Source organism: Condylura cristata, unplaced genomic scaffold, assembly GCF_000260355.1.
Source record: "Condylura cristata isolate star-nosed mole 26May11 unplaced genomic scaffold, ConCri1.0 scaffold00001, whole genome shotgun sequence".
In the NCBI taxonomy this organism is placed as follows: domain Eukaryota; kingdom Metazoa; phylum Chordata; class Mammalia; order Eulipotyphla; family Talpidae; genus Condylura; species Condylura cristata.
In genome coordinates this window covers 38,843,529-38,855,084 of record NW_004567102.1, presented here as the reverse complement: position 1 = coordinate 38,855,084, position 11,556 = coordinate 38,843,529, and the positions used below count along the sequence as shown (strand labels likewise).

The 11,556-nt window shown below is 33.2% G+C and overlaps 1 protein-coding gene across 2 annotated transcripts in view; it reads left to right on the top strand.

The window, feature by feature from the left end:
- The window catches only part of MAP3K7 (mitogen-activated protein kinase kinase kinase 7), a 56,159-nt gene extending 45,994 nt beyond the window's left edge, over positions 1 to 10,165 (top strand). Inside the window, exons 15-18 of one of the 2 annotated variants that reach the window (XM_004673700.2) lie at positions 44 to 149; positions 4,631 to 4,692; positions 5,398 to 5,513; positions 7,146 to 10,165. In XM_004673700.2, coding sequence (XP_004673757.1) covers positions 44 to 149; positions 4,631 to 4,692; positions 5,398 to 5,513; positions 7,146 to 7,326 — 465 coding nt within the window. In that variant the 3' untranslated portion in view covers positions 7,327 to 10,165. The remainder of the gene's footprint in view (positions 1 to 43; positions 150 to 4,630; positions 4,693 to 5,397; positions 5,514 to 7,145) is intronic. The other variant, XM_004673701.2, reaches the window with a different exon arrangement.
- Positions 10,166 to 11,556: the final 1,391 nt, after the last annotated feature.

The following is an 11,556-nucleotide window of genomic DNA, read 5'->3' as shown; positions in this document are numbered from 1 at the left end:
AAAAAAAAATCACAATTTGTTCTTTCTTTTACTTTTCCTACAGGTGAGCAGTAGGTCCTCCAGTCCTAGTATCAGAATGATCACTACCTCAGGACCAACTTCAGAAAAACCAGCTCGAAGTCATCCATGGACCCCTGATGATTCCACAGGTTACCTTTATGATTATAATTATGAAGTTGAAGGCATCATGCTTATTATGCTCATCTAATTTTATTATTAATCTTTATAAAAATGGTTTGCCACAGTAGTTTAGATTCTCATAGTAACTTAAATTTAGCAACAAATGGAAAACGTCTTTTTGAGTAGTGGGGGGGAACCTCATTGCCCTCTGATTTTCCGCTTCAGATATTAAACATGTAGTTTAGATGGTCTGTTTTGGAGATTTTCCATATAGGAAGATACTGTATTCTTGAGACTTCATTCCATTGTTTTCCTATTATGATCCATCCTTTGGGATGATTATGGTAAAATCATTATCTTTTAAATGACTATAGCCAACAAAATGGTTTGAAAAATCATCTCAATCATTTATTTTAAAAACATAAGCTATATGAGAGAAAAATTTCTAACTATTGACCTTTTGAATGATGTTTAGCCAGCTGGTAGATTTTGTTTAGTTACACAAATATTCTGTTAAATAGCCCTTCCAAGCCTGTTTAGACTTATTAAACTGTCCAACTTAAAAGCCGGGTTTTAAAATATAAATATTAAAAATCTATCTGAAGTTAATGGTTGCATAGTTTCATAACAGGTGAGCAGTCAGTTATGTGCCATAGTGAAATTAACTTTTCCTTAGCATTAAAAGAATACTTTAATAGTCAGTAGTATACTTCTGTAAAAATTATTTATATGTTATTATGTCAGAGAAGGAAAGATGATATCTCAGACTGGAAAATAAACCATTTGGGATTTTATATAAGATTAACTGTGGTATTAATAGTGCAATTAAATGGAAATTTAATACTCAGCTTTCTTATAAGTATTTATAGGTATTAACATGGCTTAGTCAATTTCATAATTAATTTTAAAAATTAACTGGGTAGTTTTCTTCTATGTGATGTAAGATTGCACTATGTTTAGCCAAGGGTGTGCTCTCTAGCTTTAGTAAGTTTAAATTTAGTGGTGGCAAAAACTCCTCTAAGTTCCACCCCTCCCACAGCCTAGCTTCAGATTGTCCAGAACATTGAGCACTGCTCAATATTTATGCAGTTCTGACCATCACAGTGCCTCTCATCAGAGGTAGACATGGAAATGCTCTTGACAGATTTGATCATTGATGTTCGGGTGACACCAGCTGCTTCTAGTTTATAAACTCATCAGTGAAGGAGTACTCCCCGATTATAGCTCTTGCATACCTCTGTGGTATTCAACTTAGTACTTGACAAATTACAACTGTTTGACCACAGCCTCTATAGACTAAACTTAACATGTCAGTAACATGGCAGATTATGAATTCATAAGGCTAAAATCAAAATTCTCTATGAAGTACTCTCATTTTACTATTGTGATTCTCCTTAATTTGTTCTCCCACCCTTTCAAATCCTGTCTTTTTTTTTCTTTTCTGGAACCTAAAATAACAAGTACCAATAACTAGAAGTAAGACTCAGTTGCAATATCCATCTGAGTTTGTCTTTGCCTTCAAATATATATGGTTATCAATTTTTAAGTAATTTTTAATACAATTTTAGAATAGCGTCTCTGGTGAAGATTATAATTAATGACGTTCAGCTTTGCACTATTTCTAAGCAAAGTATTGATACACTAATAGAATAAATTAATGGAAGTAATAAAGTGAAGACTTTTTCGTTGAAGGCCCATTGACCCAGAAGAAAATTAGAAGTGCATACATAAGTTAAAACAGTCTTAACTATTGCTTGCTTCGGCAGCACATGTACTAAAATTGGAACGATACAGAGAAGATTAGCATGGCCCCTGCGCATGAACAACTATATACCAGAGACATTTTATAGGGGTGGAATGGGATCAAAAACAGAAGTGGGAGGGAAATGCACTGGACTGTGATGATGGCACATGGGTAATTTGGTGATGGGAAGCCCAAGGGGATTGCAACTGAGATGAAAAAATGCACAAAATGATGTAAAAATAAGCTATTTTTATATTTTTGTGTATTTTTTATTAAATATGTATTTTTAATTTATTTTATATATGTATATATGAACAGTCTAACTAGATATTTTTTATTTAAAAGCAGGGAGGTTTCTATGTCTTGTCTTTAGAATAGTAAAGCATATATGATTTTATAATCATAGTATATAATGAGTACTCTTAGATTTCTCTTTATAATGTAGTAGGATTAAAGACAGACTTACCTTCCAAAGCAAATAGTGAGAGAGATATTTAGACCCAATAGAGGGAGCAGAAAAGGAGGAGAATTCATTGGGTTTTCTACTTTGCTTAGTACTTTGCAAAAGTAAAAGTAAACATGAGACATGGCCCACCGCTTTCAATCTGATTTTGTTGTAATGCTGATCCAACACACTAAAAATATACTCATCATGCAATATAATAAAATTTATAATACAAGCTTTAGTGTTTAATAGTGAACAGAGAAGTCAATTAGATTGGACTTGGCATAGCCTATGACTTTTTGTAAAATAGTGCACTTGTTCTTCAGTCACAAAGCAGTAAAGAGAAGATAGCATTCCACAGAAAGTTAACATTATACTTAAGGATTATGCGATAGTTACAGGATTGTGTTTGAAGGCCAAGAAAAGAGTTTTCACTTAATTTAATCAAACCAGTGAATCTCAGCATTCAGGAGAACATGTTCAATTTAACCAGCAATTAGCATTTAGAAAGCAAACTTTCATGGCATAATCTTGCTGTCTGTGACTGGTCATTGCTGTTAGACATTTAAAGTTAAATTTCAGCTAACATTTAAGTTAGAAGGTAAACTCTCACATCTTACCTTTAAAGAAAAGGTGAAATTCAATAAAGAACCTTAATTTCCCCACCAGTGGAGGATTTTAATAGTTTGAATAGTGTGATCCTTGAGCTTTTCTTTCCACTCCCAGAGTAAGTGAAACATTGCGATATTCTCAACCACACATTATCCTACTTTAATCAGCTATATCAAGTATCTGCTATTTAAGAAAGAGTGAATAGGTATGAGTGGAAATGCTAAATCGAGGGAATAATTTTTTAGTGCAGTCAGGGAAATCATGTTTAAACAGTGTTGGTTTGGTAGAAAGCAGTGTTATGTGGGAGCATAGTTTGGAACTACTTTTGAAAGTAGAGAAGTGATTGGTTGGAGAAATAACAAATTAAGTGTATTGCTTGTTTAGCCATTTCAGAAATAGATTCATGTTAGCATAAGATTTGAGGGTAAACGAGGAAAGGCACTGCTAGACAGTACTCTTTTGTTATTTTTTTCTTTATTGCACACCAATATTTAGCAGACATTATTTTTTCAATCTAAAATATACTAGACTATTTTAAATTGCCTATCTTCCCTAACTCCATTTAATACCAATAATAACAACAGCATGTTGTTATTACTGTGTAATAATAACCATACGAGTGCTTACTATATGAATATGTTCCTTATTTGCATTATTTCAATTGGTCTAATTTACCTTAGCTTTTGGAATTACTTGCAAGTGCATTCTCAGTGGCTTAATAAAGAAAACATGTCAATCAGCAGCAAATTAGAGGTTACTGAACCATCAAACTGAGATTTTATTGGATTAGATTCAGTGCCTTGCTGTCATGCTGACCTTATTTATACTAGTCTTTCGAAGAGTTCCTTCAGAAAAAATGTTAGTTCACTCATTTATTATTAACTCATTTTAGTCTCTGCTAAGACAGCTATTTTGAAATAAAAAAGTACCTAGTAATTAATAGTCCATCCTGCTTACTCTTGGAACAATTATACATAGGTTCCTGTTGGAAAGAGCTCATCTCATGTTCTTTGTGCAGGTTGTTACAGCAGTTTTACCTCTTGAAATACAAACAAAATTCTAGAAGTTTGGTAAAAATGAATATATTATTACAATGGTTGTTAATTAACCCTTTGAACTGTTTTTGGTTTAACATTGAGCCACAGTTTTCATACTTTTCATATTTGTAATTTACTCTTATCAATAGCCCCTTTTTTTTCCTGCAGTGATTCTTACTGGGAGGAGTGGGGTGGGGAGAGGGGTCTCATTAGAATCAGTGTAACTTGAAAATGATCTGCCAGCATGTTTCTTGCTTTCCTTCTTTTCCTGGTAAGGGATACTCATGTTGCCAGAGTTGACAGGACCTTACAGCAAACTTTCCCATGATTGAAAAGAGGAAATTGTGGAGTTTGATTAATTGGGTCCCGTTTGGATTGAACTTAAAATATGAAGGTGCCATTTCACTTTGTATTTATAGTTAAATAAGGCCTTACCAGCCTTAATCTGTTGTATTCTGTTCAATTTATAGTGAACTTAAACTGTAAGTATGAGAATGTCCCCTGTTGACCTTTAGAATTCAAGAATAGGCTCTTCATTACCAGTAACACTATTTTTATTTTTTTTGTTATTTGCTTCAGGAATAAAAACAATATTTCATTCATGCTTCCTTCCTTTTTTGTTTATGATTATTTATGACAAAAATAAATACTACATACATGCTTTAATTCCAGATACCAATGGATCAGATAACTCCATCCCTATGGCTTATCTTACACTGGATCACCAGCTACAGGTAAAAGAGTACTTTTCTCAGTGATTGTGTACTTTTTCTTTTTCAGAGTTTACCATTAAAGCTGATGATTGTTTTCCTGTCTGTTATTGTATATTCACTTGTTTATGCTTTTAATTCACCTTAATGCTTTAAAAATCAAGTTAAAATAAATGATTCTTTCAGTTAAGCAGTTAAGTTAATCAAATTTTAAATTATCAAAATCATGTAGTTTTATTCCACCAGTCATCTTAAAACACTCCCATATATTTGTTCAAGGCTCCAAGAATAGCAGTGTTGTTGTTTAATTTTAGTATAGTAAAATGTAAAACTCTTAAAGTTTGTTGCTGCTTGAATAGATTTTTTTGATACATTGCCATGTTCATATGATGGAAAGTGTAAGTAGTCCACTTCAGACTCTCATGAGTATGAGAACTGTTATAAACAGCTGTTGGTTTAATATAATTTGGCAACCTAGAATGTAAAATTTCAGGGCAGTGTACTCTGCTCATGGTACTCTGTAACTAGTATTAAAGCAGCACATGTACTTTTAAGTTCTAAGTTAACTAACAAAAGGACGTTGAGATTTTTCTAGGGCGTGATTTAACACTTATTTATAAAAGATCATTTGCTTTCGTGCTATAAAAATATATTACACTCTGTTGTAACTCATCTTAGCTAGATATTGAGATTTGACTTTATGTTTTAACATTCCTGATATATTTTCAGCCTCTTGCACCATGCCCAAACTCCAAAGAATCTATGGCAGTATTTGAACAGCATTGTAAAATGGCACAAGAATATATGAAAGTTCAAACAGAAATTGCATTGCTATTACAGAGAAAGTAAGTTATCTTTTATGACTAAAAATGAAAATACCCTAGTGTCCTGAGTTTAAAACATGTAGTTTGATGGCATGAAAACATTGTAGTTTTTAAAATTAACCAGTAACCATCTTGCTTAACTTGAAGATTTATTTTGTTCCTGTTTATGTTTTAAGCACCCATTGGCTTAAAACTTCATATAAAACTCGGCTCTTGATTGTATCGTGTTAAATGCTAAGGTAATTAAGTTGGTATAAACATGTCTTATGTTCTCATAATTTTAAAGTTAAAAGCTATTTAGATTTATTCTTATAAAGATTTATTGTTGCCTGAGATGTATGTAAAATAATTTGATTTACTAATATTCAGTTGTGCTTTATCTTAGAAATATTTTTCTAAATCCATCCTTCCAGATATAGATTTAGAAAGTTAGAATTACTTGTTAAAAACTCTTTTCCTAACTATGAGTATTTGTCTGGAAAATTTTAGTCTCATATGTGTTTTTCTGAGACTTTCAGAGATTGCCTTCCTTCTTCCCCTTTATAAATAATATGGTCCAGTTTCCATACTGCTTTATTTGTGATTCTTTACCAAAAAAAAAAACTTCCATTTTCTTAAGCATGGCCCTCATGAAATTCTATACCTGTGAGGCTGATCTATAGTGGTAACTAAAATGAAGTGTTGTAGGACAAAATACAGCCGCTACATATATGCCTGGTAATATGATTCCCTTTCTTCATTTTAATCTAAATAAATGAAAATTATTGTTTTCGAAGTAATTTATGCAAAATTTTCTGTGTGTACTTCAAAAGTTTTATCTCAGTTTACTGATAAAGTGATTTAAGTGAACTCATCCTGGTATTTTAGATAGGAAGCTAAGTAAGTCTGCATGTCTTAGAACTAATTATGGATCTTGCATATTTCTTTAAACTCTTATTTCACATACTTAACTCTATTTCTTCCTACTTCAGTCATTTGAAAAAGAAGTTCTGTGCTGGAAAAAGCACAGTGAATTTTGGGAAGAAGTAAAAAACTGACATTTAATTTTAATACTTTAAATGAGAAATAATACTGGGAAATTATTTCGAGGGCTTTTTCTATGATTCAGTTATCTAGTAGCCTCACTTTAAGAACTTATATTGACTGTCCCTCAAATAAAAGGGACTTAAAGAAAAGTTAGTATTGCTCTCACTGTCTTACAATAGATTTAAGGTAGCATTAGCTTGCAGTGTTCTTTTAGCTACAATTTGGCACTGTAAATAGGATTGTGACTTAAGAGTATGAATTATGCATACATGAATATAAAAGAATATGAATGATAAAACCTTATTTTCCTATGGACAGTTTTCCTTTCCCAACCTTTTCTCTTCCTTCCTACACAGAAGAGATACTAAATAAAATTTTCTGAAAGTTTTTTATGTCATTTTATCTATTTTTTACTAGTGCAGTTACTTATTAAAAGAATTATGCTATTTCTATGGTTATAACAGAAATGGATGTTAATGTCTGTTTCATCCATAATTATGTTTTGGTAACATATGTACAATATTTAATGGCAAACCAGTATAAAGTTCTAATTTTTTCATCATCAGCTACTGAGTTATGAATGCTTCTATCCTGTGTAACATTTTATTATGTGGTGCTTGTTTTTAGACAAGAACTTGTTGCAGAACTGGACCAGGATGAAAAGGACCAGCAAAATACATCTCGTCTGGTACAGGAACATAAAAAGCTTTTAGATGAAAACAAAAGCCTTTCTACTTACTACCAGCAATGCAAAAAACAACTAGAGGTCATCAGAAGTCAGCAGCAAAAACGACAAGGCACTTCTTGATTCTCTGGGACTGAAAAATTTTATAATATGCAAAGAAAGACTTTTTTTAAGGAAGAAAAACCCTTATGGTGACAATTCTTGCGTGTTAGCTTTTTGGCGTGTTCTGAATGCCAACTGCCTATATTTGCTGCATTTGTTTCATCACTTACTTTCCTTTCCTCATCATGGATATGCTGTTCAACCATCTCCTTGTATAACACGGGAGCATCTGTGACATGAGTAAGCAGCAGTTTTCAACTTCAAATCAGATGCAGTGAACTATGGCTGTATGTGCATGCCCATCGTGTGAAGGCTAGCCTAACCAGAACAGGGGTGTCAGACTCGCTGCTATGTGCAAACATTGCCTATATTTGAGGTAGAACCTCAAGTATGATTTTGTTCTTGTATCTCATCTCAAAAAAACCTAATTTTTTTCCCCAAAAGTTGGTATATACCAAGTAAAGACAGGGTATATAAATCAAGAATAATAGATGGTACATTATACAAATGCAGAACTTGTAGGAATAGCTCACAGTGAGGGCTCTGAGGCCAGCATCCTTGGATTAGTACTGAATTTAGTTCCATCCATAAACTATTTAAAGGTAAGTGGTGGTGGCTGCTGTATTTAACAAAAGCGTATTTCATTGATTAAAATTTGACTGTGATACATTGAACAAAATGAAACTTTTCTTTAAAGGTATGAAGATTTTTAATTTTGTGACTGTGTGTGTGTTGAAACTGTAAAACTTTTATGACTCTAATATTAATATCTCTTAAATGAAATTAAAAGGTAAATGAACTTGATCCAGTTTAAATGATCATTCCTTCCTGCAGTGATTATTGGATTGTTTTATTCTGTATTTGAAAAACTGAACAGAAACAACAGAATATAGAAATAATTATCCCAGCTAAAAGGCTTAGAGATCTTTTTACAATACAAAATCTATTAAAAAACCCCAGCATATTAGGGAAAGTTAGTAAGGAAATTAAAGAAGTAAATATAAATTTAATAAGTACCCTATTTATCAATATTAGAATAATTGATTTTCTTTGCAAGCCCTACAATGCCTTCTGCCTTTCAACACTTTGAGGGAATTTCAACACTACAAAGAGAAAATTTATATTGTTAACAGTAACTTTGCTACCATCTTTGAAAATAAAATAAAATTTCATTGAAGTAATAGACAATATATAAGCTCTATTTTTTCAGTTGGTATTAAATCAACTTTGATACCAGTACAAGGCATCTTTTAAATAAAGATGTCATCAACCTCATTTTTATAGCAATGTTTTATGAAGAGAAAATTAAAAATGAAAGCATAATCACTATGATTATTAGAATTATATCATAGTTATGTTGTAGTTTTGCTTTATTTCAGATTAGTTGATCTAAGAGGTTATCAAAACTGTTCTTAACAATGCTAAAGCAGGTAATTTTCTTTCATTAGTTTTTCCTCCTCCCACTGAGTTTATATTGTATTCCTGTGTATACAAGCAATAAAAGTAAAGAACAGTTTGTACTAAACTGTGTCATTTTTAGCTTCTTAAATCTTTTATTAAAAATACCGCTATAACTTCATGAGAATTATCATTCCCAAACATTAATTTCATAGCTATAAATGAGGTTTGGCTCAATGTATTAATAGTTAAATAAAGTTGGCACAGAAAGTATCTGCAGATTAACAAAGCATATAACTCACTCATAGCCTTGCTTGGCAATCCATCTGGCACTCCATCTAACAGGATCTAGTCAGTGTTCAGATACTTCCCTAGTTATATCAGAGCGTGAGACAGCCAAACGTGGAGACTACAGCTTGACTTTCCCATTAGGATTTAGCATGATAGGTTTTAGATTTTATTTCTAGTCATTATATGTTTTTGCTATATCATTATATACTTTAGAGAAAGTATTGTTTTTATTACATGCAATCGTGTCATAAAAATACCTGAAAAGTTAAATGGAAGAGGAGAGTCTCATGGTACCAGATGGAAAGAAAAGGCTGTTGACCAGTTGCTTGTTTGTTTACACTAAGTTCCTTCAGATTTTCAGTACTATTTTCCTGAATATTGAGTACAGTTCAGCCTTACTTAGTATTTAAACAGTTGTGTGGCCAAGCTTTTACTTTTAAAATCCTGTTTATCCTTGATGATAGACTAAGATAGCAAGGATCAGCAAAATTCACAGCCAGAGTCTTCAGTGTTCTCACCAGTCTTTAAAGAGATGTTATCATGGAGCCATAGCTTTGTATTAATTTTGTTTTTGCTGTTTATTCTAACCCTCTCTTGTTGAGTGGAAATAGCAAACACACAAGCAAGTTGGTAAAAAGCCCCTATCTTAGAAATTCACATACATCCCTGAAAAACCCTAATTGCATTTTATTCTTGCCTCCAGGGAAAGAAAACAAAGCTTTTATCTAATCTAGGGGAAAATACCCTCAGTAGTAAAAATAGCTTTTTTGACTCAAATAAAAATAAGAATATTAACCTGATAGCAACACAGTATATTGAAGAAATTTGTTTAAAAACTGTTTACAAATGTTTGACTATTTTTGCTGAAGTATTATAAAGTATTGAATGTCTTTTTCTTCATAAGTTTCTCTTATGCTCCTACTTTTCCGACTGCCTATAGCCAGAGATCACAGGGCCTTCCCTGTGAAACTTTCTCTGTTAAGTGTATGTGGTTTTCAGAGTCAGCTCCTCTCTTTCAAATGGTAGGAAGTTCTACTCTGTCATTCAGAACATTTTATGTAAAATGATATAATGCAGAAATCCTTACGCATACTGTATAACTGAAGGAAGCGTTTTAGATTTATTTTTGTTTGTAATAAAATTCAGATTGTTATTCTAAACTTGTTCATAAAAACGGTGATTTAAATCAAGAAATTATTTATAAAGTGTTCTCCTTCAGCACATGTTTACCTTACACAAAATGTAATAAAAACTGCAAGGTAGTATTCTTACACGAGGTGACACGATTGTTAATATGATCATGGTTTGGGGGAGAGGATGACTAGCTATGTAACACATCATCTCCAATTTTTTGTTAAATGAGTGCCCTTAAGTGAATCCAAATTTGTATGAAATAGAACATGGTATATGCATTGTTAAGTGATTCTTCTCAATAGGAGATGATTTCTATACAGTATTTCTAAGTACCACCAAGTCATTCATTCATCCCAGTATACACATAGTCACACAAACTTGCTTATAAACCCCCCATCATAGTCACTCTTCTTGAACAAATATTTATTGAACACCTATTTTAAACTTAACTGCTATAACTAATACCAAGTCACATGTCCACTTCATTCGCGTGGTAGTTACCTGATGATACCAAAATGTCAGTGTTCAGGTCTAGTCTCCTAGCCAGGACCAGATCCTGGCTGCAGCAGTAGTGCTGAGTCCTGGTCACTAGGCCACCACAGGTTGGTGTCTCATGACGGAGCAGGAACTTTGTTGACTCTCAGGCAAGCAAATGAGAGGAGGCAAATTGGTTTAGAGAAAGAAAACCCTTATTAAGGAGAGAGGGAATAGAAATGAAGTGGGACTTCCAGGCTGATGGAACCAGGCCAGGAAGGGGCAAGGTTGCCCAAGTGGAGTCTTGCCTCAGGGAATATGGGCCTTCTTTCCCTAATTATTCTAATCACAAAGTCTCTTTGTGATTGGCTAGTTCTCAGTCTCACTGTCTTAATGTTTCTGTGTTCCAGAACTAAATCTCTGTGTCCCGGCCCTTATTTTAGATTCCTTTTTCTGTGTTGTCTTTGTGAAAGGACCTGTTGCCCTCAGTCCTGAGGTGTTTAATTAGTATCAGCTGCAATTTGTTACCCTTATCTCTGGAGCCACCTTTACTTTTCTGAAGTCCCTGAAGCCCCATAACTTGCCATAGGACTCAGTGCTATGCCCACTTCTCAGGTGAGAAAGTAGGTCCCTAAGGTTAAATCTTGCTTTTGCATCATCACCCTTTTTAAAGCAGAATCTACATGCCTGTAGTTTGAAAAACAGCTAGAGAAATGTTTTCACTAAATGGCAAAGAAAGAGGGGCATGAGGTATCTTCAGGTTTGCAAGAACAGGAGCTTTGTCACCACTGTGGGGTGTTCAGCACTGAGGCTTCATGTACCTTACATTTTAGTGTGCACTGAACTGCCTTGCCACAATTGTCATTAAAATGTTCAATGAGTCCCACAGTGCTTTCGTCCTCACATTCATTTATACAGTAGATTGGATGTCTTCATTCTTCTACCCTCTTCACC